At 50.5% G+C, this 27,077-nt stretch overlaps 1 protein-coding gene across 3 annotated transcripts in view; it reads right to left on the bottom strand.

The window, feature by feature from the left end:
- PRDM11 (PR/SET domain 11) overlaps positions 1-27,077 on the bottom strand; it is a 90,417-nt gene that overhangs the window by 8,742 nt on the left and 54,598 nt on the right. For 2 of the 3 annotated variants that reach the window (XM_055546944.1, XM_055546942.1), the window contains exons 5-6: positions 15,721-15,788; positions 316-503 (exon numbers count right to left, since the gene is read on the bottom strand). In XM_055546944.1, coding sequence (XP_055402919.1) covers positions 316-503; positions 15,721-15,788 — 256 coding nt within the window. Of the gene's footprint in view, positions 1-315; positions 504-6,793; positions 8,301-11,339; positions 11,762-15,720; positions 15,789-27,077 lie in introns of those variants that run through there. The other variant, XM_055546943.1, reaches the window with a different exon arrangement.

Raw genomic sequence — 27,077 nt, 5'->3', positions numbered from 1 at the left:
TCAATCTGAGTTGGGGAAACAGAATCAATTTTGATTATATCATTGGCACTGGAGACTTGTCTCACTCCCTCATGCTCTGAAACATCTATAATAGGGCTCCTGACCCTGTCTGGGGGGGGAGGACACGCTGGGGTGCCACTGGTCCCATCCCAGAGCAGCTGCTCCAATCTAGCCTATCAGTTTCCCTGAGTTCCTCTGGGTCTCCCACGTGTACAGTATTTCCCATTGGATTTCCTAGAAGCACCTACAGAAGCATTTCTGGCCTCGCTGGGGCTCGGCGGCGGGCGTGGCCCACCCCCACGTGTGGACACTCACCTCGGGCCAGGTTGCGGTGGATGGTCTCCTGGGACATGCTGTGCAGGCGCTTCATGTAGTCCTCGCTGTACCAGACGCGCAGCCGCTCCCCCGGCCGGATGTCCCGGCAGGCCCGGAAGTAGATGCGCTCGCTGTGCTGGAAGGCCAGCAGGTTCTGCTCCCTCTCCTCCCGGGAGATGACCACGTACCTGGGGGCGAGGGGGACAGGTGAGAAGGCACGGGCCACTCTTTGGTGAGTGCCTGCTGGTACCAGGCACAGTGCTGGGCAGGTGCCGGTGGCTGGACGTCCATGAGCATGTGGGCATCTGCCAAACCCTACAGGGAAGCTGCCCTTCGAGGACAGGCTCCCCAGCTGGAGCCAGTCCCTTGTCTCGCTGTCTGGTATGACTTCAAGCAAGCCTCTGTACCTCTAAGAATCTGTTTGCCGAGACTGGAAATGACACCTGCCCTGCCCACCTCCTAGGTTCTGGTAAACACAAGATTCAACCCCAGATAGACAGGTGACTGGAAAACTATTTTTCACTAACTTTTTTTTTTAAGTCTTTATTGAATTTGTTACAAAACTGCCTCTATGTTATGTGTTTTTTGGCCACAAGGCATGTGGGAACTTAGCTCTCCAAGTGGGAATCAAACCTGCACCCCTGGCATTGGAAGGCAAAGTTTTAACCACTGGACTGCCAGGGAGTCCCCCTCTTCACTATCTTTTAACTTCAGGGGCTCCCAGATACCCGCAGGCTTCTGATGGTGGTAAGGGTGAGGCCCTTGAATTGTTTCCAGTACGTCACAAAGCCTAGCAGAAGGAACCCATGTGACAAGGGTGCCCGCAGGATCAATGAATGAATCCTAAAGTTCAAAGTGTTAAAAGAAAAAAAAAAAAAAGAATGCCCAGGGGAGACAGGAGAGGTAGGTAAATAAGGGGCAAGGAAAGGTGAGCAACCACTTAATCTAAGTCATTTTCAGGTAAGGAAACTGAGACTCAGAGAGGCTAAGTCACTTGCTTAAGGTCACACTGCTAATAAATGGGAAATAGAGCATTGAGGTCTATGCTTTTCCCACTAGAACTCATGGCTCCTTTGTGGGCATGTAAAGCACAAACTTAGCAATGCCCAGAAAACCTTCAAAGTTCTGTTGAACCCTTAGAATTCACAGCTCTCACTCATTCTCCCTGAAATGACATCCCCAATATCCAACCTGCCACCTCACTCACCTCCAAAAGGTGAGGTGATGCAACATTTGCAGGGAGGTGAAGATGTACAGATCAAATGGACAAGAGGACATTATTTGGCGTTTTAGGGTTCTGCGCTATCCAAGTGCCTAGGAAATTTGCAGTCAAAAAAGGGAGGTCCAAGAGGGAGGAGATGTATGTACACATATGGCTGATCCACTTCACTGTACAGCAGAAACTAATGCAACATTGTAAAGCAATTATCTTCCCCTCCCCCCAAAAAACCCCTTCTTTTCCTTATGCTATGATTTGTCTCAAAAGCTAGGGAACAAATCAAAGTCTGTCTGACTGGCCCAGCCCAGAGAACTGTACTTGGAACAGTCTGAGGGAAACCATAGTTCACAGAAAAAAATCCAAATGGATGATGGATAAATGAAAGTATTCAGCATCACTGATAAGAAAAGAGGCACGAAATAGCACATTGTATCGTTGGCACACATAATTTTTTAAGTGATCAGCTCTGTACTGGTAAAGGTGGCAAGACTAGGGTTTCCCATTCTAATGGTGGAGAATAAACTGGCACAACCCTTTGGGAAGCAAGTTGGCAACACAGACTTCAACAAGTATTTGTTCATTCACGTTCACAGCATTATGCAACAAGAGTCAAAACGTGGAAGTAACCCAAGTGTCCACTGATGGATGAATGGATAAGCAAGATGTGGTATATACAGCCAATGGAATAACAGCCATAAAAAGGAAGGAAATTCTGATCCATGCTACAACATGAACGATTCTTGAAGACACCTACTAAGTGAAATAAGTGGGCCACAAAACAACAAATAGTATATGATTCCACTTTTGTGAGTAGTCAAATTCACAGAGACAGAAAGTAGAATGGTGTTTGCCAGGGGCTGGGGGAGGGGGCAATAGGGAGTTAGTGTTCGATGGGTACAGAGTTCAGTTGGGGAAGATGAAAAGGGTTCTGGAGACGGATGCTGGTGCTGTTTGCCCAACACTGTGAATGTACTTAATACCACTGAACTTTACACTTAAAATGGTAAATTTTATGTTATGTGGATTTTCCCACAGTTTCTGTAAAATTAAGAAAAAAAAATATCCAAAATGTTAGGATGTGGATCAAGAATGCAAACTCTGCACACCACACCGTGACTTGTTTCACTGCTTGTAATAGTGCAAAAGCATCTGAATGTCTAAAACCAGAGAAACGATTTAATAAACCGTGGTATATTTGTTTGCTGGAATGTTACTCATCTACAGAAAAATCTTTTCAAAGAATCTTTTATGACATGGAAAAACGGTCCCGATATAATGCAAAGTGGAAACAACAGGAACTGATGTATTATGGTTCTAATCATGCTTTAAAAACAAGCCTGGTAAACCACTTGAAATACACCAATGTTTTAACAGTGATTAGCCTTTATAGATGGTTCTACGTCTTTATAATTTTCTGTACTTTCCAAGTCTTCCTCAATAAGCAATTATTACTGTTAATCCCTCTCCCCCACCCCCTAAAAAAGCCAATTCCAGTACAAATGCCAATTCCAGTACAGGCTGTCAGTGGGGACAGTCATGGTGGCCAGCGGGTTTGGGAATCCACATCTGTGGTACCCCAGGCATAGCGCCCCTCACATATAATCTCAACTCCCCAACTGTAGGAGTCTGTTTTTTTTTCATACGTGAGATTTCTTCTGAATGTGCAAACTCTTTGTCCAGTCCCCATTTCAGCAAGAGCCTGGGATTTGACATCCAAAATTAATCAGCCTAGTGGTCAGCACAGAGCAGAACTGAGGCAGATCAAACTTCTCTACTCCCTGACCTGGAAGGCGAACCATTCATTCATGTTTTGTTCTAACAAGAATCACTTGAATCACAGAGCCCAAGGGGAAAAGTACACAATCTTTCCTTTTTCCAGTTTCTAAACAGCTATCCGGCTCTAAAAGATAGAATTATTTTCTCTGACATTCAACTTGAAGAGAAAAAAGTAGATGAGGAACACGAAACGATCAGGGATTTATTCCAAAGAGCAACCTGGTGAAGATGTCAGAAGGTTTAGAAAGATTCAAGTCCATTTCCCTTTCTACCTCTTCACACTTTCCTAACCCAACAAGAATCAACACTTAGGAAGAGAGGTCCTACTGAGCCTTTCCCTTCTTCAGGGGATCTTTCCAACCTAGGGATCGAACCCTGGTCTCCTGCATTGCAGGCGGATTCTTTACCAGCTGAGCCACTAGGGAAGCCCACTGTTTAGCACAGGGAACTATAATCGATATCCTGTGATAAACCATAATAGCAAAGAATATGAAAAAGAATATATATAGCTATACATACACATACATATGTAGGTATAACTGAATTACTTTGCTGCACAGTAGAAATCAACACAACACTGTAAATGAACTATATTTCAATTAAATAAATTATTAAAATATTTAGGAAGAGAACTCCAAAACTTTGTATAGATCACAAAGTATCTTCAAAGATCAAAACTGGTTCAGCATCCTGTTGTACTTGGTTGTTCTGAAAGTTGGCATTTGAAATAAGATACACATGGGAGCTCTCAGTGAATCATAAACAATCCATTCCCCTGAAAAGATGTTTATGTTAAATCATTTTTGAAGTAAAGCTAAATGGAGCCAGCTAAGTCCCAACATCAACTATTTCTAGCCAGGTCTCCCACTTTTAAGTATTTTGCGGTAACACCCAAACGGCTGGATCCACGCCTAGAATCCCTCTGTCCCCACTCAACAACCCCTGTACAAAGAAGCACGCCTGTTCCATTGCACGGTTGCAGGTGAACAAGGGCCCTTCCTGGAACCGAAGGCTTCCAGGGAGTGAAAATCTTTCTATTTGTTGTTTCCAGGTCACTACCTCGTTGGCTGGAAGCACAGAGTATGTCAGAAGGATGATAGAAAATGCACAGCACAGGCTGATCTGTGAACACTAGGGCTTATTTGACAGTTTTTCAAACCCTTTGAAGCAATCAAGGGGGTGGGTGGTGGTGGTGATGGTGGTGGGGTGGTTCTGGACTGAAACTTTCATGATGACAATGGATTGTTTTTACTCTCAACTCTGCTGACTTTGGGTATTGGCTAGATAAGCTCTAAGACAACACTTTTCAGACCTCACCCACTGAGTCTTATCAAGTGCACCGTATTTTCTAACTGGCTCAGGAAATGAACTATCAGTTTCAACTCAAGAGAGAAAACAATCTACAGGGCATCTATTTTGTCGACGGGGATAGACGAAGGCCAGGCTCAGACTCTCCCACCCAGGGGCTCTGTCTCTGATGGAAAGGAAGCAGCCCAGTCCCCGAGGCAGAGATAGGAAAGGAATGACTGAGGAGAAGCTGGGCTCTGTATTCTGCTAGGCATCAAGGTCTCTGGGCTGGGAAGGTCTTTGGGTCAGGCATTCACCCCCTAGATCCTCACCTAGACTTTAAGAGAACACCACCCAGCCAGCCTTCCCTCAGCACGGCTGGACGCCTCAGACTCTTAGGACCGATGTCCCCATCTAAAAGCTGAAACTGGCTGCTCATTCATTTCCGTCCACTGGCACCAGTTTCTCCTTCCTGTTTAACTTGCTAGCCCCACATTCCCACTGAAGCCAAGAAAAAGAAGCGGAAAACCTTTCCATCTGAAGTCGACAAGTCTCTGCATCTCTGTGTCCCTTCTGCTTCCTACATGCCCTCTTCTCTCCCCAGGGCCAGAGGGCGAGGCCAGCCAGTCACCAATTAGCACCTTGACCTTGGTGGGAAAGACCCCCAGGCCTGGTTTCACAGCATCTTTGCATCTCCTGGAGATTGGATAATCTTCATTTCCATGACCCTGCTTTTTGGTCAAAAATGGTAGAGGAGGACCTAGATTCCAAGAGATCAAAGACAGGCTGGAATCTTCCAGAAAGTGGATGGATCCTTGGTCAGGACCTGGGCATTTCCTGCCTGGGAGAATCTCTCCCTGTGACTGGAAATAAGCCAGGGCAATGCATAGGTCAGGGGGTCCCTTTCCTGCTGAAGAAACTCCCCAGGGGAGCCAGAGGAAGTCACTTCATGAGAAGCCTCAGAGGTGGGTGAGAAGGGCTTTACCTATGCCAGTCAGACACCCAGATCAATGGGCAGGTGAGCAAAAAAAGTGAGTGTCTTAGAGGGGGCCCTGAGGTACCCTGGCAAATGGACAGCCCCTGACCCTTCCAGAGTTTCCTGCCAGAAATGGTGGGGCTTTTTCCCCCAGGACCCCTAACATACTTTTAGGGGACAAAAGGTAAAATTCATTGAGCAACATCTCACTTTTGATGAGCAGAGAAATTAAACACAATGAAACAATTTCTTATGTGGATGCTTTGCCTCCCTCAGCCTATCAATTCCTTTTCTTTCCTTTAAGGGTGCTGAACACAGGGCGTCTGAGAGCTGATGGGACCTGGAGAATGCTAGGGGCACTCAAGCCCCTCTCACCAACATGTTTTCCCTTGGTCATCTAACCCTTGCTTTGGGGGCCTTGAGGTTTTCACAGGAAGCGAAGAAAGAGAATATACACCAAAGAAAGATGCTGGAGACCAAGTGTGTTCCAAGTGTGAGATCAATTCTTTTTATTGCCATCTTAACAAAAATACTTGGGAAGGCAATCTTTGATTCCAGCATCAGAGGGTGGGGCAATGCCAGGCAATATAGTCAAGCCATCAGGCTGTCAGACAGGGGAGTGTTCACTTTTGGGGATCGGGAACCCCCAAAGAACCACAGAATGGGAGAAGGAGCCCAGGACACTGCAGTTGCCCTCCATTCTCCCAACACGGGGCAAAGCTCGGGCTGGGTTTAGAAGCAGCACTCCAGGAACGGCCATGGCGGGCACTGGGCACAGCGATCCTCCCAGCCCCCTGGCTCTAGGAGGCTGGTGTGGAAGGGTGGATGGCTGGGGATATATGGCAGCCTCAGGCCAGGGAGCAAAGAGGACACAGAGCTGAGCTGCACCCATGTCAGAGCTAAGCTTGCAACTGCCACACCCCCCACCCCCAACTCCCTCCCTAACTCGAAGAACCCGGCTCTTTCCCACACTCCAAAACCAAACACGAAGCTTTGAGATGTGTGTAGCTAATGCATAGGCAGCCCAAGCAAGCGGAGGCAAGGCATGCTGGAACCTGGAATGGGACAGGAGCCCTGCTGGGTTCTGGGTTCTTTTAGAAGCCAGGGGAGGGGTTGCCTTCTAGATCCTGAGATTTGGACCCTACTTCTTCCCAAGCCACTGGGTGTCAGCCTTAGTGTCGGGGTTGGGGGTGGGGTGGGGGTCGGGGGGGTGGGGGGGGTGGGTGGAGGAAGGGGTAGGTGGGAAGCCGGGGTGGACTCACATCTTAAATGCTGCTGTTGCCTCCCACTCAAAACCCAGAGGGCTTGGCAGGGGCAGGAAAGGAGTAATACCCGTCCCAAGTCTAGATCTGGCCTCTGACAGGGGAGCTGGAAAAATCCACAGGTTCGACTTCCGGTTCTGCCCTCACTCCCGAATAGACGATACTGTTTCATTTGTCATCTATGAAATGTAGATGAGGATGGTGGTAATGATGACTGTAACCCCCGACTCGGCTGCCTCTCCCGCTCTGTCCTGAGGACCCACCGAGCTCACACGCTCGGAGAAGCATAAAGTGCTCTACGATCACCAGGTCGTGTCTTCCCCTTCCTCTGACGTCACCTGGCTCTCCTCCCCGCCCCACAAAAGGCAAGCACGGCAGCTGAGCACACGCGCGCCTGCGCGCGCACACGCACGGAGGGCAAGCAGAAGGCCAAGGCAGGGGCTCAGAGCCCTGGGGGAGGGGAGGGCAGACCCCTCCTGGAGGGGCTGAGCTCTGCCGGCCCCTCCGCAGGCCTCGCTGACCCCCTCCCCAGCCCCCTGAAAGCAGCAGAATCAGGGCCTGGGAGGCTGGTACAGCAGCCCTGAGGATGGAGAGCAGGATTCCATTGAGATGCTCTTGCAGCCCCCTTCCCTGCAAGGCCTGCTACCGCGGGATGCAGACCAAGAGGAGGCTGACCTTCCAGGACAAGCAAGCATTGAGCAGGCAGTTTTTCCTGCATCTTGAGCACCTGCCAAAGATGAGGGAGTCGGGCTGAGCCCAGGGCAGCCAACCTGTATTCAGTGAGGAGCTGACAGTCCCCCCAGCACCCTACAAGGTCATCGATGGTGGACACGAGAGACTGCCCCCCGTCTCAAGGCCAGACGCCCCTCCTCCAGCTTTCTTCCTCCCAGTGCAAACTGGCCGGCTTAGAAATTGTGCTTTCTCTTCCGAGACCTGGTAGTCCGTGCTGGAGCTGGTACCGGGGGCGCCTCTGGGGGCTCCACTGGGCGAGCCTCGGCTGGGGGGCTGGGGCCCACGGGGGCGGCCCCGGCAGGCCCCCGCTGAGATGCCTGAACCCCATCCCGGATCTCCATCAGCGTCTGGCACGCCTGGCTGACGCGGCCGCTCAGCTCGGCCATGGCCTGGCCGATGGCCTGCATGCTGCTTGCTAGGTCCCGGTGTGCGGCTACCAGCTCCTGGCAGAACTGCCGAAACACCTCAGTCTGCTGGGCGTGGGCATGGAGGAGCTGCCAGTCCAGGCCCACGCTGGGCGGGCCGGGGTGCGGCCGAGGGGTCCTGCAGGCAGCCTGGGGCGAGGGCCGGGGCAGGGCCTCCGGCTTGGGGCCCACGGTCTCGGACTGGTCAGAGGAGGAGGAGGAACGGAGCAGGGTGGGCCTGGCCAGGCAGGCCTCTTCCTCCGGCGAAGGCCGCAGGGGCACCCGCAGTGGCTGCCTCGAGGGCCCGGGGGTCTCCTCGTCTTCATCATCTTGGGGGATAAAAAAACAAAGAAGGGCGAATGATTACAACCGGGAGAAAGACGGCAGCTCTGGGCTTGGACACACCCCCCCACCGGCAAAGTTACCAGCTTCCCCCTCCCACACCCCGCTACCTCTCTGCCTAGTTTGGCCTCTGCTCGCTCCCCATCCAGCCGTGGAAAAGTATCTGCTCCCTAGGCCCCCAGGGTGTTTGGGCCAAGCACCCCAGGGAGACAGGTGAGCACGAACCCCGCCAGACCTCAGGCCCCCTTCCTATCCCAGGCACAGCGACACTCTGGAGGGACCACGGTCCCAGGGACGGCATGTCAACCCACGGGCTCACTTCCTCTCTCTGCAGCTCAGTTTCTCAAAGCAAAGATAACAATTGCTCTACCTACCTCCCCAACCTCTTGCCCATCTAGCAGGGCTGTTAAGAAGACTACACAAGAGGACAGAAGAAAGCCCTACACTGCCAGAATGGTGCTATGATGCTCTTGGCCACCGCCCCGAGTTCCGGCCTCCACGCGGCCGTTTCTGAGTTGCTTGGGGCCACCTTGTGGCCTTGCTGGAATCTGCCACTTTTGGTCATGGTGGGGGAAGCTGAAAAGACTGGAAAAAGGAGGCAAGGGATGGCGGTGCTGGGACAGACAAGCCCAGACAGGGCAGAGCAGATCTACCTGGATGACCAGCCCTGCTGCTCCCTCGGTGCCTCCAGGCGGGCTCCCGGAGCAGACACATCCCATCTACCCAGGAACACCCGATGGCCCACAGGGAGCATCAGACAGACCGCTCCATGAGGCCCGTCACAGGGAGGGGCCCAGCCCTGCACACTCAGATCTTGGCGGCTCTCTCATGACCAAGGTTGTGTTGAGCTAATTCCCACAGCAAGAGCGAAAAACATACAGGCTGACCCTTTAGACAGGCACATCTCTCTGCCTGTACGCAGGGTAGGGGGCTGAATTCTGAAGCACCCCAGGGAAAGTGACAGGATCTTGGGCTGCATGCCTCCCAAGGGTCCTACCGTCTCCTTAGGGCCAGCATGGTAGAGAGCCGAGTGCCTTGTAGACCCCCACTTGGTGGACTCCCACTTTGTGGGGAGAGGGGCGCTGGAAGGACTGGGATGTACTGTGGTGACGTTGCTTCCCTCCCTTTCAGGGCCTCGTCCCACCCAGCCCCTGGCCAAATGCCGCAGCAGCTGGGAAAAGGAGGGCCCATCCCGCCTGCGGTGGAGGGGTCCTGGGCCCCCTGCCCAGCTCATGTCACGTTTGGTAATCTCATTACCTTCAGTCTCGGGGAGACAGAAGGATGACCAAGACAGAATTTAAGAAACAGACTTCACCTAGATAGCCCCCTTCTTTTTCTCATAATTTGGTAGCATTGTCCTGAAACTTGGGAGCTGGGAGTCTCGGGGACCTGGCAGACCCAGGTTTGAATCCCTATTCTGAATCTAGTCCTGAGACTACCTCTGCGTCTGAAGCTTAGTTTCAGAGGAAGCTTAGCTTCATCTGGACCACACGGAGGTCAGACCGGAGGGTGTCCTCCTTCGTCCTTAGTTCTTAATAGCTGACTCTGAGTAGCCTCCTGTCAGGAGCCCTCCCCAGGCCAGACAGGAAATTAGCACGTTCCCTGCAGTAGGGGGCCTGGGAAGGGAAGGCTGGGTCTCTGTGAACCATCTTCCCCTGGGCTGGCCTGGCTGGCATCCCTGGAGCCCTCCTGCCCTGCTGGTCACTGAGAAGCCGGACGGCCTCCAGGTGGGACCGCAGGTGGGGAGAGATGTGTGCAGAAGCAGAGCTGAAAGGGGGTGGCAGCCCCAGCAAAGAGTAGGGGTGGGGGGTGGGGTGGGGGTCTCGAGTGCTCCCCCTTCTGGTGAGCGCCAAGAACTACAGCCCCAAAGGACAACCGCCCCGTCTAGGCCGGGAGATTCCACACCCATCCAGCCCCTGGCATCAGTGTTCATCCTGAGCCTCTGCTTCTTAGCAGAGGGGGGAAAGAGGAAGATACTTGCTGAGGAAGAATAAGAGGTGGAGGGGGCCATGGGAAGAGGAACCAGAGCGCAGAGAGAGGGATCTTAGAGACAGCCTTGGGGCAGGCAGAAAGAGGCAGAGGACAGAGAAAAGAAGCCAGCAAGGCACCACAGAGGCCCCGCGGAAATATCACAGAAACAAAGACCCTGGGAACAGGCACACAGACAGGCCTGAGCTTTCGGGGGCCCGGGACTTGGCCGGCTTCCTCCGACGCCCCTCCCCCTTCTCCTGCTGCACGGGGCTTCCCTGGCTCCTCTCTGTTCCTGGAACGTGCCAAGCGCCTTCCTGATGCGGGGCCTCGTACATGCTGTTCTGCCTGTGAGGCCCTCCTCCCCTCCCCTGCGCTGCGCCCCACGCACACCCGTCGGGTTAACTCTTCCCCACCCTTCATCTCCATTCAACTGTCTCTCCCCGGGGTGGGGGGTGGGGGGGCCTTTCCCAGCCAGTCCACTCCTGCTCTCAGACCACCACCGGCTGCTCTCTAATCTGCAGGGCTGAACCCAGCAGGAAAATGCGGGTGCTTGCTTCAAAAACTTCGTCTGAGTTTCAGGAAAGCGAGAGTCAGCCCAGCTCCCAGCCCTTGGGGGAAGACAGGTCGTATGCCCACCAAGTCAGCTCTGCTCTCAGGACTTCCTGTATTCATCTACCGATCCTTCTTTACTCATTTCCTCGTGCAAGTGTTTAATGAAAGGGTTCTTATTCTCAAGAGTCTAAGGAACTTCCCAAGAGCAGGGCTGGGGGAGGTTTTAGAATCAACTCTGTCTTCCCAGCTCCCAGCATCATGTTCAGGACATATTCTAGAATGAATGAAGGGTAAGAGGCGGGGAGAGGATGGAAGTGGGAGAAGGAAGGAAGGAAGGATGGAAGGGCTGGGCGAGGCAGAAAGGAACAGCAGAGAGAGAGAGAGAGAGAGAGAGAGAAGGCAGGTGCGGGGGGCATCGCCAGGAGTGAGCGGGAAGCAGGCAAGGGGGGCGCGGGGAGGGGGGCAGGGGGGCGCGGGGAGGGGAGCAGGGGGTAGGTACTCACAGCTGGTGGAAGGGCTGTCCGTGCCGTCAAGTTCCGCCCTGGGGAAGCCGTGCCCGGACCGGGCCGTGAGCAGCGCCGACTCGATTGCCCTCTCGTGGGCAGTGAGCACGATGGCAGGGGCTCGGCCCCCGGCTCCGGGGCCCGACAGGGACTGCTGCATGAAGGCCAGCTTGTCCTTGGTCCTCCGTTTCATGTCATCCCATCTGTGCTTAATGTCCTTGACGGAGCGCGGAACCTGGCTGACGGAGGTGATTTTCCGAGCTATGCCTTCCCAAATCTTGTCCCTGTCGGCATGGGACAGCCGCATGGTCTCCCTCCCAAAGAGAACCGCTTCGTGGTGGGTCACCTCGGTGACCAGAATGTCCAGCTCCTCCTTGGAGAACTTGGGCTTCCTCTTACGCTCGGCCAGGGGCGCCACGTTCCTTGGGTTGAATATCCCACAAAGCACAATGGGGTAAATGACCGTCAAGGCGGCAGGCCTCCTCCTTCCTAAGTGCCGGCCCCCAGCCGAGGAGCCAGGAGGCGTCCGGGCGCCCTCGCCCGCTCACCACCACCATACCCTGCTCCTGGCGCCAGGGCCCTCCCACTGCTGCTTAGGGGGCAGCAGGAGCCGAGGCGCGCGCGACGGGAGCGCGACGGAGCCGGACGCCTTCCGTTTCGGGTCCCGCCTGGCCTCTGACTAGCTGCGAGGAGCCAGGGCAGGCAGCTCGGCAGCCTCCCCTGGCCCCTTTCTCCCCATCCTAGAACCAGGGGTTGTTACCGAGGAGGGACAAGCACGCTGATGTAAAGAGCTTTAAAGCCCTCAACAGGCATGAAGGATCCTTACTGGGCTTAGGACGAGGCCACAGCCTGAACTCAGAGATGTTGCACAGACCTGCAAACCCAGGGGCTTGCAGGAAGATTCTTTCAACAGGGAGACTATTTACAGTGGGCTTCCAAGGGGTGTGGCCTTGCTGGTGACGCCCACGATTAAGGCGTGGTCACAGAAAGCTTGTTCTGCACCCTCGTGGGTCTCTTCCCCTTCCTAGTCTCCCAGGTCCCCACCTTTGGGTGTGGGCAGGCTCCTCCCTGTCCCGACCACCACTCCACTGCAGTGCTGGCAGGAGCTCCTTTTTGGCAGCTCATGGGTAGGACGTGAGGAGACCCTGAGCGTCCATGGGGAGACAGGGTCCACTTTGATGGAGACCAGGAAGGCCCTTGGCTTCCATCTGCACAGAGGGTCCTCGGTCACGGGCACAGCACAGCCCTTAACCCCCTGGCCTGGCACCTGCTCTGGCTCTGCGACTCATTCTTTCCCACAGTGTGGTTCTGTCCACCCTTTATCTCATGTCCATGGTCCCAAAGATCCACCCAAGAGAGCATCCTAGAGTATGATGGGAGACCCAGAGTCTGATTCATTCCCTCTGGCTGGTGCCAAAGCCACAGCAAGGGACAGGGCGCAAAGATCCTTCAGCCCTTGTCTCCCCACTCCACCCACCCAGAATACCACAGCCCGAGTGGCAGAAGGAGAAGGCGGAGGCTTTGTCACCCGGCCAAGACAGTGGCCGGGGCCTGGGCCTTGCACTCAGACAGACTTTGGATTAGAAGCTGAATCTCCTATGCAAATCTTGTCCCCCGCCCCCACCCCCGTCTCCCCGGTGCCACCTCCAAGGGCTGCCAGGAGGAATCTGTTCAGGGCTTCTTAATCTCACCACTACTGGCATTTAGGATCAGAAGTTCTTTATTGGTGGGGGAGAGGGCATTCTGGACAATGCAGGATATTTACCAGCATTCTTGGCTTCTGCTCGATAGAAACCAGCAGCATTCACCCGCAGAGTTGTGACAACCAAAAACATCTCAACACACTGCTTCCAGGAGACAAAAAGAGCCCCTGCAGGTCGTGGACCACCGATCTCATGAATGCAGAGCACCCACTATGGGGCTGCCATAGAGTCAACAAGTGGGTTCTATTCCCAGCCTAAACTTAGGTTTTGAGAAAATTAATCAACTCCATTCGATCTTCTGCAAGCCCCTAAGCTAGTGAACGTGTCCTCAAATTAGAAGGAGCTGTACAAATGGAAGCCGTACATTAAGGGGGAAGAAGAGGGTCCCAGGATGAATTGGCTTTCCCCTCAACCCTGGAACTACCCGAGGGCTATCTCCCCATCAATAAACCATAGACCCAACCCCAGCCTACCCCTTGAGTCTCTAATCAGATGAGGGCCCTCCAGCTGTGGGCCACCCTGGCACCATCTTGAATCAGAATGGGTCCTGGAGCAGGAACAGGACAGACGTCAGGCCAGCAAGGCAGCAATAGCAGAACCCACCCACATGAGGCCCAGGAAGCCAGGCTTGGCCTGGTCCCTCGTGCACAGAGAGAACACTGGCCTAGACGCTCAGAGATGGATTCCAGTCCTGTTCTGCCACTGACCACATCATCTTGACCCTGCTCTGCTCTGGGCCTCACTTTACCACTGGAGCATGAAGATCAGAGCAGAGCAGTGGTTCCCAACCCCAGCAGTGCATCAGAATCACTCCGGAGAGCTTTACAAACTGCCGACGCCCTGGGCTCAGTCCCAGCCCGATGAAGTCAGAATCGTGGGAGCGCCAGATGACCACTTAGTTAGCACAGGTGATGAATCCCCTTCTCTGCAGTATTGGCAAAGCCTTGTCCCCAAACAGAAAGATCAGAGATACATGGAAGAGCAGAACTGAATCAGCTCTCCTGGCCAAAACTTCAGTGCAAAAAGGCCTGACCCAGACCACACTCAAACACACTCTCCTTTGCTTGCCTAAAGCCAGGCCAGAGCCACAGGCTAGGGGTCTGGGCCATGCAGCCCATCTGATCGCCTGCTGGACACCTGGTTGCCACTCCCCACTTCTGAGCCTTTGCTTACAAGTGCCCTCAAATGCCTCCCTTGAAGGCCCAGCTCAAAGGCCCTCCCCACCCTCACTTTCATCTGAGCCCCCACAGCACATCGCCCTCACTTCCTTGGAACAGCCTCATTAGAAAAAGCAGTTTCCACAGCAGAAGGTGTGAGTCCTGGGAGGGCCAGGGAGCAGGGCTGGGCCCATCTATCTAGGACGCCCCGTACAGGCTCTGACTCACTGCAGGTGCTCAGGAATAAGGGCTGAGTTGCACGTGCTCATCTGACCTGAACCCAGTGATCAGGGAGAAGAGGGCAGCCAGAGATGTCCACCCACCTTCTTGGAGCCACTTTCAGGGCACAGCTGACCTGACTGTGTGAAACGGGGCAGGTCCCCACAGCACAAGACTGGGGCCTGCCTGTTCTCAGCGCTTCCGCTTCTGCACCTGTTCAATCGCAACGAGGACAGCGACTCCGACAAATCAGGGGGCGAATCCTTAAGTGTCCCAGAGAGTATCCACAGCTGCCCGGCTGCCAGCCGGCCTCAGGTGGGAGACCCGTGGGCAGTGGGGCCCAGGGGAAAGGGACCAGACAACTCACGGCAGCCTCCCCACCTCAAACCAGTTTCTCTGCATTTGCTTGGCAAGTCTCAGGGTTTAAATCCAGCAGACTCCCCTTAGGGAGGCCCTAACTGCCCTCCCTTCAAGCACGATCTCTCCTCTACCCTCCAGCCCCCAGCCCCACGGGGCACACACACTGACAGAGGGCCCGATCCACGGTGCAGCACTGCCTCAGGTTCAGCCCTCCAAGACCCAGCTCGCAGCCCAGCTGCTAACCTCTTCACGGCTCCTGAATCCCAGAGACAGGCCACCAAGGAGGCAATGAGGCAAGACTGACCTCCCATACTGCCCGCTGATGCCGTCGGGCAGGGCCCCGCCCAACTCCCAGGCACACCAGACAAGCCAGCAGCCTAGAACCCAAAGGACAGCTTGGCGCAGCTGCCTCGGGGTGGCCCTGGGCCAGTCTCCTGCTCGCTCTGGCTGGCGGTGAAGGATCCTTCTGGTGCAAACTTCTGTCCCCAGCAATGGACAAAATCACTCTAACAATCAAAAACTGAGCTAGGGACTGCGCCCTTTTCTCTGGGGGCCTTTTAAACAATGGCTGGGAGTTGCACTTTGATGTGTCCTGCACCCCATCCAGCCGGAGTTTGCCTGCGAGAGATGTCACAGTCCAGGGACATCCCCACCTCCACGCAAGAATGCCAGCAGGCTGGGGCCTGGGGCCTCCAGAGACACTGACACGTTTGCCCCCGTAAACAGCTGGTCTGGCCACAGGCCTCCTCCAGACCCCTTGATGGAAGCCTGGGGGAGTCAGAGGATTGGTCCCCCGGAGCTAGACATGTTCCTGCCAAGAGCAGTCCCGGGGCCTTCAGGGACTTCCACCACTGGAGACTCTAAAAGGCCAACGTGCTCCCTTGGCCTCCTTTCCAGAGTTTGGACAAGGCTCTTGGGAAAGCAGCAGAGAGCGGGACTCACCTCATCCAGTTGGCTTTAGTCTCATCTGACCCATCTATGGACTTGTAGCGGTTGTTTTTGTCCACAATCTGGAAGACAGAGAGACAGTCTCGAAATGGGCATTTTTGAGGGGTGGGCTCTTGCGTCCCCAGCCTCCTCCCCAGACCAGGGCCCAAGGCCACCACCCAGAACCCTCCCTGTGGCCTCCCTACTAAGCCCCCATTGCTGCAGGACCGACCCGGAGCTGGGCAGGGATCCCATCTCCCTCCTCTGCCTTGAAGGAATACCCAGAACATGCCAACAAGTGGCATTGCCAAGAACATCACATTGCAACAGCAGTTGAATTCAGGCGTTCCTCTCTCCCCACGGTTTCTGCGGGAGATAGAGGCTGACACCAGATGACCGGGCACACGTGATTCCAGCGGGTCCTTCCTCTCCCGTCTCTAAACATTCAAGAACCTCAGGGTTTGGGGTGGACCCCTTCATCTTCCATAAAACTGTCTTTATTTCATCACCATTTTTGAATCACAGTTCAGCTGGATATGGAATTCTAGACAGATGAAGTTTATTTTCTTTCAGAAAATAAAGACTGCCAAAAAGGCTGCCATAGGCTCTTAAGCAACTTACTATTAGTCTCTGTTGTTCTTTTGTGGGTAATCCGTCTAAGTAAATTCTAAGCCTTCCTCTTTATGCTTGATTTTCTGCAGTTTCACTATGTGGTTTTAAAGTGGAGATTTACTTAAAATTCTCATTAGTTGTCAAGCATATTACTTGATTAGGATTTATACCTCCTTTTCAACTCTGGAAAATTCTGAGCTATTATGCTTTTGAGTACTGCTTCTCAGTCATTTTCTTTAGTCTCTTCTTGCAGAAGTGCCATTAAACACATATGGTCGGAACCCAGTCTATTCTCCAGGTCCTACAACTACTCTCATAATTTTCCCTCTATGTCTTTGCGGGTGATGTTCTCAGAAAATTTCTTGGAATGCTCTTTCAACTCACTCATTCTCTCTTTGACCATGTTCATTCCAGAGTTTATGACTATTGACATTTTTCCTTTCTTTCCTTCCTTTTTAAAAGATTTTTAATGCAATTAATATTTTTCATTCCCAGAAATTTCAATTAGTTCTTTTTCACACTCATCTTTTCTTATTCTGCCTCTTTTTGTTTCATAATGCTGTGCTCCTTCTTTCTTTTTCTAACAGCTTTATTGAAATATAATTAACATACAGTATGTCATGTGATAAATTTTGACAAATGTATATATCATAGTCAAGATAATAAACATATCCATCACCCCTAAGAACTACTTTATGGCCTCTGTGATCCCTCGCTCTTGCCTCTCTCCATATCTCCCATTCTCAGTTCCACAGGCAGCCAGGGAGCTGCTTTCTGTCACTACAAATTACTCTGCATGGTCCATGCTGCTGCTGCTGCTGCTAAGTCGCTTCAGTTGTGTCCAACTCTGTGCAGCCCCATAGATGTGGTCCATAACTTTATACAAATAGAATCAAATGGAAGGCATGTTTGCCTTCTTTCACTCTGCACAATTATTTTGAGATTCATTCCTCCTGGTGTGTGTATCAGAGTTCATTTCTTTGTACTGGTGAGTAGTATTCCATCGCTTGGATGCATCACTATTTTTTTTAGTCTACCTATTGCTGGACATTTGGGTTGTGGCTAGTTTGGGCTATTACAAATAACGCTGCTAAAAGACATCACTAGCAAATCTTTTTCTTTTATTGGAGTTCAATTGCTTTACAATATTCTGTTAGTTTCTGCTGCACGATGAAGTGACTCAGCTATATGTATACATATATTCTCTCCCTCTTGCACGTTCCTCCCATCCCCCACCCACCCCCTAGGTCATTGCAGAGCCCCGAGATGCACTCCCCGTGCTGTCCAGCAGCCTCCCCCGCCGGCTGCTTTACACATGGTAGTGTACGTATGTCAGTCCTGATCTCCTCGTTCGTCCCTCTCTCCCCTTCCCCACTTTGTCCACACGTTCTTTCTCTACACCGTGTTTGTATAAATACATACACTTATTTCTGTTGGGCAAATACATAGAAGTGGAATTGCTGGGACACATGGTAAGAATACGTTCAACTTTTAAGAAACTGCTAAACTGTTTTCCAAAGTGGTTGCACCGTTTTATATTCCCCTCAGTCGTATGTGGGATTTCCAGTTGATCCAGATCCTTGCCAATACTTGGATGAACTGGCTTTTCTGTTTTAGCCATTTTGACAGGTATGAGGCAGTATTCATTGTGGTTTTAATTTGCATTCTTCTGATGACTAATGACACTTGAGCATCTTTTTATGCACTCATTTGTCAGCTGCATATCTTGTTTGGTGAAGTGTCTATTCAAATCTTTTGCCCATTTTTAAAATAGTGGACTTTTTTTTTTCTTACTGTTGAGTTCTGCGAGTTTGCAATGGACTTCCCAGGTGGCACTAGTGTTAAAAAACCCACCTGCCAATTCAGGACACATAAGACACGTGGGTTGGATCTCTGGGTTGGGAAGATTCCCTGGAGGAAGGCATGGCAACCCACTCCACTATTATTGCCTAGAGAATCCCATGGACAGAGAAGCCTGGCGGTCCAGAGTCACAAAGAGACACAATAAGCAACTTAGCACACGCGCACAAGAGTTTGTTTGTTTTTAATGCATTTTGGATATAATTCCTTTATCAGAATATGGCTTACAAAGACTTTCTTCTAGTCTGTGGCTTGTTTATTCACTCTCTTAACACCATCTTTCTAAGAGAGAGGTTTTAAATTCAAACAAAAAACACCAGTCTTATTCTTCTTAATGGATGTTATCCTTACTCTTTCTTTGAAGATCCCAAAGCTGTGAGTGTTAATGATATATTATCCCTTTCATCCATAGTAACAGAACCTCTGGATTATAACTGAGTGCCTAGCTATCTGTAATAACAGAATACATTTCTTGACTTCTCCTCTGGCCAAGTTCTGGCCAGTAGAGTGGAGGTGGAAGTGTCATGCGTCATCTTCCTGAAAACTTCTTTAAAAGTCAGCTGATATATACCCTTTTACCATCCTGTGGCCTGGAATGCAGATGTAATGGCTGGAGCTCTAGCTATCACCTTGGACTATGAGGCTATAATCCAAGCATTGAGCCAGTGACTAGCTGGATCAAGCTAGGTTCCTGAGGACTTAATACAGGCTCAGAATTTATTCATAGAAGAACACAATTCCTGTTTTGCATGAGCCACTGTTATTTTGAATCTCACAGTCAAACCTATTCCTGACAGACCCTAAACAGTTGTTTTAAATTCATTTTCAAAAAAATACTATTTTTATATTTTAATTAGAGTGAATTCAATTGTCATTGTTTTTGAAGGCTCTCTTTGTAACATTAATTGTCTTCATTAGCTTTGGAGGTTGGGTCCAGAGGCTCATCTTGAATAGGAGTCTGTCTGCCTATTGCTTGCTTTTTCTCATTTTAAGCAGTCAACCTGGCACCCCTCTCCACCTCACACAAACACTTCTATTTCTTAGTGCCCCTCAGGAGCTAAAACTGACGGCTGTCTCTGCCTGTACCAGATGACAGCTCTATGGGCCTTTGTTTTCAGCCCGGCAGTCACTTTATGCTTCTCTCTTTTCTTCTCCTTCCTTTTATCTGGGGGGAGGGGGCTCAAAGCATGAACTCTCCGTCCATCTGGACTGGAAGCCCCACTGCCTCCTCCACACACACCTTCTCTAACTATACTCTTTCTTTGGGTATTTACATCTATTCCCACACTCTCAATTTGTTCACTACTCACAGATTTTCATCTCAAGCCCCAGACATGAATATTTAATTTCCCACACAACGTGATGTCTTACTGGCAGTTCAAACTCACCTCAGGCCCCACCCCCAGCCTATTCCTCTCTTTTTCTCCTTCACAGCATTTGGAGCCACCATCCACTCAGATTTCAGAAAGAAAGCCATCCCCACCAAACCCCAGTGACCTGTACACTTTAAATGAATGAAGTGTATAGTATGTGAACTATATCTCCACAAAGCTGTTAAAAAAATTCATCCTTCATGCCTCCCTATTTTTTTTAATGTATTGAAGTACAGTTGATTTGCAATGTTGTATCTAATTTCTTCTGCACAGCAGAGAGTCATATATATATACACACAGAGAGAGATATATATCTGTTTTCATATTCTTTTCTATTATGGTCTATCACAGGATATCGAATATAGTTCTCTGTGCCATATCCTGTAGGACCTTGTTGCTTATCCATCCTATAGGTAATAGTTTGCAGCTGCGAATCCAAAACTCCCAGTCCTTCCTTCCTCCATCCCCTCCTCCTTGGAAATCACAAGCCTGTTCTCTATGAGTCTGTTTTTATTTCATAGATATGTTCATTTGTGTCATATTTTAGTTTCCTCGTATAAGTGGTATCATATGATATTTGTATTTCTCTTTCTGACTTACTTCACTTAGCATGATAATCTCTAGGTCCATCCATGTTGCGGCAAATAGCATTATTTCATTCCTTTTTGTGGCTGAGTAATATTCCATTGTGTCAATATGTATATACTACATACATATTTACTTTACTCTTCATCTCTCAGTGGACTTTTAGGTTGCTTCTGTGGCCTGGCTATTGTAAACAGTGGTACTATGAACAAAGTGGTCATGCCTCCCTCTCTTGATCCCCTGTATCTAATCCCTCAGCATGTCATCTGAACCTGATTTTAAAACTGCTCCTGTCTCCACTGCTTCCAGCCATCATCAGCTCTCCTCAAGACAACAAGAGATCCCAACTAACCTCCCAGTGCCTTTCTTAACTCTCCTCTGATTCTCCTCATAGCAGCCAGAGAACCCTATTAATGTAAACTTTAGAACATGCCGCCCACCAGCTCAAGAAGGCATTCACTGTACTTAAAGCAAAAATCATACTTAAGGTCATCATCTTCAACTCTTTACAACCTGGTCCCTGCCTACCTCCCAACTCTCAGGCCTCTCCCCCATTCACTCTTCCGCAGCCACTCTTTAAAAAATAATAATCATGAAATAGTTCAGGTGTTGAGAAATTATAAAGAGCAATGCAATTGATCGCTCTGTATCCATCAGCAAGAGCCAGCAAAAACGGCCACCGGCCAATTCTGTCCCAGACCTCAGTCTCCCCTAACATCAGGAAAATACACAGATGTCATTGAAGACCATCTCTGCCTCCAACTCACTGTCTTTCCCATCCTCTTTCCAAGGGTAACTACCATCCTGTTGAGGCTGGAAGGGAGCCTTCTTGATTCTTACTATTCCAGGACTTTTTCTTAAAAAATAACACACAAAATTGCTGTGCATGTTTGTAAAGTTTACAGAAATGGCACCCACATGAATGTGTTATCCTAGGGCAACTCTTTCCCAACAGGTTTCATGTGGCTGGTCCCATCTTATCTTTTGGGTCTTGGTTTCTGTCAGCTCCTCGGAAGAAGCTTTTCCTGATCTGAACCTCAAGGAGGTTCTCCCCTTCCACACCCTGACCTCCACACGCCCGCCCTTCTCAGCACTGTCTCTAAACATGGTCCTGCTGCTTCCTTTTACAGACCTAATTGCAGGGTTTGTCTACTTGTCAATGCGGTGACTGCCTCCTTCATCACACCAAAAGCTGATGAAGACCAAGCACATGGCTATCTGCTCATGACGGTGGCCTGGCCCTGGTCCCTAACACAGGCCATGGCACGCAGAAGAGTCCTAGTTGAATGAATGATCCAATGAAGAGCCTTTTAAATAACAAGCAAGCTAAAGGGAAAAAAAAAAATTGTATAGGATTCATACTCGAGTGGAAAGGAAAAGAGTGGCTAGAACTGGCTTGTCCTGGTTACCGAGAACTGACTGTGAAATTTTCCAGTCTCATGAACCAGCTGTGAAACACGGTCATTATTAAAAATTAAATTATATGAACTTACAATTCAGTATATTCTAATTTTTAATAGGTAACAAATGCCCAAAGCTTCCTAATTACTTTACTACATTTCATAATGTGGATGTTCTTGAGGATGTTGGCATCTGTAGAGTAGAAATACTATAGATTAATTGTCATTAATTAAAGACAGCTCTTCCCATCTGCTCATTTAGTGCCTTCATGTTGGCAGTCTGAAACCAGACATGCTGGGAGCCTTGACACCAAGGAAACTGGCACATGTATTCCCCACCACAACCATCGCCAGCAGGTTGTTAACTATCTGCCAGCACATCACTCTGTGTGTTTATCTATGCACAGAAAGCCTGGGAGATACACTTCAAACTCTCATATCTGGTTACCTCTAGAGGGGAGATAGAGGGAAGGAGGATGAAGCTTTTGCTTTGTCTATTTTTGAGACTTTACTGTCTCCATGGTTTAACATTCATGGACAAAAAGAGAAAACATGCAGGCCAGGCCTCCCCTCCCCTGCCAGTCTCCCCAGACGACACCCCAGTCTTCAGCGACCTTCCCAGGAATCTCATGGAACCATGTACGTTATCATAATATTAATCATCCTTCATTAGCACTTTCTGATTGCTCCTTTCTCTCCAGGGGGGAAACAGAAGTGTCTGTAGGTCCCGAAGCCAGCTGCAAGAATGCCTAGTGGGAAGTGAGAGCCATGGAGCCTGAGGCATCGGCTGGAACTTCAGCATCACCACTGACAAGCTAAGTGGCCTTCAGCAGGTGACTTCACTGGCCAGCCTTCAGTATCCTCATCTGTAAAATGGGGAAACCAACCTTGCAGCCCTGCCATAATGATTGATGTGGAAGGCACTCCATAAACAGTCATGATTATGTTTATTAAGGGGACCAAATGTCAGTTATGATTCATTCTGGGTGGTGGGAGGTTTGCATAAAACTCCATGTATTACAACATATAGTTGTAAAACTATATGCATTATTGTTGTATAGCTATATGTATTACAACACGCAGTTATAATCAGACTTTTTGCAGTCTCAGCTGGGCCGAGAGTCCTGGGTGGGAACTGTGAGGGACTCTGGAGCTCCCTAAGATCTCTGTTGCTAGGTTCAGATCCCAGGTTTGCTGAGGGATGCTTCTTGACATATCTTTCTTTCCCATCAGTCAGGCTTTTCTCCAATCAAGGATTCATTCATTTAACAAACATCACCCAGGGAGCAGCTACATGGACAGGCTCTGGGGATAAAATGGTGATCTGGGAATGCAGTGTCTTTGCTCTCACAAAACTCACAGTCCAGCGGACATGGAAAGAGGCCACTGTGCTGTCCTGCGGTCAGAACTATGGTGGGGAATTCTGTGGAACATGGGAGCACAGAGCTGGAGCCCTGTAACTGGTGGTCATCGAGGACCTTCTTGGGAGGTGTGGAATCTTAGCTGAAGTCTTGGAGAAGAAGAGGGTGAGGGAGTTCTAGTGGAGGAAGCAGGGGGCGAGCAGGATCACAGAGGGTGTTCAGAGCACACCATAGGCTACTGATGAGCCCCCATCATCCAAGTGGAGAGCAGGCTGCAGACCTCAAGTCCTGGGACTGAGATGGTCCAGGAAGGGCCAGCCGGGCCAGATAGATGGATGCTCAGGACCAGGCCCCAGGAGACTGGTTACCAGCATCCTCCCTTGCCTTATCCATCAAGGTCGACTTCTTGGCCACTCTGAACCCAGCACTTCTTAGACCAGCCCAGGCTCTGAACACTGTGATGTGAGAAGGACTCTGACAACCTGGGTCTGACCAGAGAAGGGCGACCAGCATTGGAAGAGGGTCCCTTAGCCTGGAGAAGAAGAGGCTAGAGTAAGCAGACACATCATCAAATGTAGGAAGGACCCTCATGTAGGGGAGGGCAGGCAAAACCAGGACCACTTGAGGGATGGAGGCCTGAACTCGGCATGAAGAATGTGCATGCAGAACAGTCCTAACATACATGTTCTAACATGCAGAACAGTCCTGCAATAGCACAAGCAGCCTTGTGAGGAGGTGAGTTTCTTGCCACTGGGGGTGTTTAGGCTGCCGTCTACGGGGTCGCACAGAGTCGGACACGACTGAAGCGGTTTAGCAGCAGCAGCAGCAGGACAACCCACTATCAGGAGAACTGAAAAAAGAATTTTCCCACTGAGTGGAAGTCTGTCCTAACTGACCTATAAAATTCTGTTTAAGAATTTTATGATTCTACGTGGGCATACCCTCAGAAAATAATATAAAAAACATGAGGTTTGCCTCCCTGGGACAGGCATGGGTCCATGTAGACTAGAATGTTATTTCTGACCATGGTAATAACAAAGGTATCAGCCTTAAAACATTACCCACTGCCACTGATGGAGCAACTTCACTGTGCCAAGTACTCTGGTACCCTGTTTCATGAATTCTCACAACTCAATGAAGGTAACTACAACTATTATTCCCATTTTACAGACTAGGAAACTGAGGTTTAGAGCCAGTAGGCAGCTTGCCTGAGGCCACAAAGGAAATGTGTGGGGCAGCTGGAGTTCAGACTCTGTAGGTACAGCCCATGCTCTTGAGCACTCGGCAGTGTGACAGATGTCAGCCCAGGCTTCCCCGGATGACCTTATGAGAATTAATCAGGAACGTCCTGGGGTCCCCTCTGAACTCCTGGCTTTGCTGCTGGTTTGAGCAAATCTGCTACAGAAAGATGGGCAGTTTAATAGGGAAGAACAATCTGCTTTGCTGCAGAACGTCTGCCACCATTGATGATTCGCTGCTGGGTTCCTCTAAATGGTGCCATAACCAGATGCTGCAGAGATTGGATTTTTAAAAACCTGATTTGCTTGCAACTTTCCAGGAACCCATTGATTCCATAAAGAATTCTGATTTTCAGCTCTGCAGCTCCTCTCAGGCAGGGCAAAGCAGTTACAAAAATGATTTGTGAAGCCATTGACAGTTGACAAAGCTCTTTCACACAGATGCTCCTCCCAGAGGCCCAGGAGGTTGACGGCCTCACAGTGCCTTCAGTCACTTCCCAGGCTGGCAAACTGAAATGCAGAGAGATAAAGAGGGTGACCTTCCCAGGTGGCGCTAGTGGTAAAGAACCTGCCTGCCAACGCAGGACCATAGGAGATGCGGGTTCAGTCCCTGGGTCGGGAAGATCTCCTGGAGGAGGACACGGCAACCCACTCCAGTATTCTTGCCTGAAGAATCCCATGGACAGAGGAGCCTGGCGGTCTACTGCACATAGGGTCTCAAAGAGTTGGACACGACTGAAGCAACTTAGCAGCATGCAAAGAGGCTAACCTAGACATGAACTTGAACTCTGGCCTCTGCTACGCCCAGAAACACAGAATGAAGAGCTTTTAAAGGGGCCTCTGAGATTATTCAAGCCATGGATTCCTGACTTGGTGTCGATGAATTCCCTAAAACGTGTACAGCATTTTATGAATATTGGTATATGAGAATAACCTCCTCGGTGACTAAGGAGGCTCAAGAACCACGATCTAACCCATCCCCACACATCCCCACCACCATTTAACCAACAATGGAATTAGTACAGTTGTTCTTCCCTATTAAACTGCCCATCTTTCTGTAGCAGATTTGCTCAAACCAGCAGCAAAGCCAGGAGTTCAGAGAGGACCCCTGGTTCGTCTGGTACCTGGTTTGTACCTGGTACCTGGTTCGTACCTGATCGTACCTGGTTCGATCCCTGGTCAGGGAACTAGATCCCACATGCTGCAACTAAAGAGACTGCCACATGCCACAAAAGACTTGGCACAGCCAAATAAATAAATACACTGTTTAAAGTACACAGGAAGGTAAGTGTAGGTCATTTGCAAACACTGCACCATTTCATATAAAGGACTTGAGCATCCATGGATTTGGGTATCAATGGAGGTCCCTGGCACCAATCCCCGTCAATTCTGAGGAAAAACTTTACATGTTGCCTTTTATTATTCTAATTATCAAATTTCATAAGGCCCTGGGGACCTGGGAAATGAGGTATGCTTACACGCAACCACAAATTCCACATCTGTAATCTCACTCATCACCCCCAGTCAGTCCTGAGACCCACATGAAGCTAACTGGAGATAATCAGGCTGCAATGTGCTCATCACCTGCTATGCACCAGACATGCCACAAGCATGAACACTCACAATTCATGGGGGATGTTCCCTTAGACTGGGGGGTGGAGGTCTCCATTTGATGGATCAGAGAAATAGAGCTCAGAGAGAACGGTGACTAGCCCAAAGACACACTTCCCTCAAGTAGGAGGAAAGAGATTCCAGAGCCCTGTCACCAATGCAGACACCTCTTCCCTTTCCAAGTCCCTCTGCTCTGCCTGGAAAGGAAACTGGCCCTGGATCCAGCTGCAGAAAGGACCACCCCCTACCCTGCACACACTCGGCCTCACTCCCTGCGGTAACAAATCTGGCTGTTGGAGAAACTGGTGAAATGAGTCCTCGGGCCAGGACTTGAGGACCAGTGTGAGGAGACTGGTCTCCTCATTATGCCTGACATGAGGGTCTCAGGGCAAGGGTTAGGGAGAGAGCCAGGAGAATCTGCCCATCTCGGGGGCAGCAAAAATGCAAATAAGAATGGGCATGTTGGACTTCCCTGGTGGTACAATGGATGGCAGCCTGCCTGTCAATGCAGGGGACATGGGTTCGATCCCTGGTCGTGGTGGATTCCACGTGCCTTGTAGCAGTTAAGCCTCTGCACCACAATTACTGAGCCCGCGCTCTAGAGCCCTCGAGCTGCAATTACTGAAGCCCATGCAGCCTAGAGCCCGCGCTCCGCAACAAGAGAAACCACCACAATGGGAAGTCTACACACCTCACCCGGAGAGCAGCCCCGCTCTCCTCAACTAGAGAAAGCCCGCACGAGCAACAAAGAGCCAGTGCAACCAAAAACAAATCAATCAGTCAATATTATTTTTAAAAGAATGGGCATGTCGCCAGGGAGAAATTAGCTGGAAACAAACTGTGTACCTCATGCTACAGATCTGAAAGCTTCCCAAGGGGTCAGTGGTAAAGAATCTGCCTGTCAATGCAGGAGATGCAGATTCGATCCCTGGTTCAGGAAGATCCCCTGGAGAAGGAAATGGCAACCCAATTCAGTATTCTGGCCTGGGAAATACCATGGACAGAGGAGCCTGGTGGGCTGCAGTCAGTCCATGGGGTTGTGAAAAGTGGGACATGACTGAACCAACAGACACAGGCTTCCCTTGTGGTTCAGACAGTAAAGAATCTGCCTCTCAATGCAGGAGATGAAGGTTCGATCCCTGGGTCAGGAAGATCCCCTGGAGAAGGAAATGGCTACCCATTCCAGTATTCTTGCCTGGAGAATCCCATGGACAGAAGAACCCGACAGGCTGCAGTCAGTCCACGGGGTCACGAGGAGCAAGGCTCGCCTGAGCAACGGAACAGCAGCAGCTCTGGGCTTGTGACTGAGTTGGCACCTGCTGCTGCTGCTAA

The sequence above is a fragment of the Bubalus kerabau genome, chromosome 15 (assembly GCF_029407905.1).
Source record: "Bubalus kerabau isolate K-KA32 ecotype Philippines breed swamp buffalo chromosome 15, PCC_UOA_SB_1v2, whole genome shotgun sequence".
NCBI lineage: Eukaryota > Metazoa > Chordata > Mammalia > Artiodactyla > Bovidae > Bubalus > Bubalus kerabau.
The sequence above is the reverse complement of the archived record's forward strand: the minus strand, read 5'-3'. Positions and strand labels throughout refer to the sequence as shown.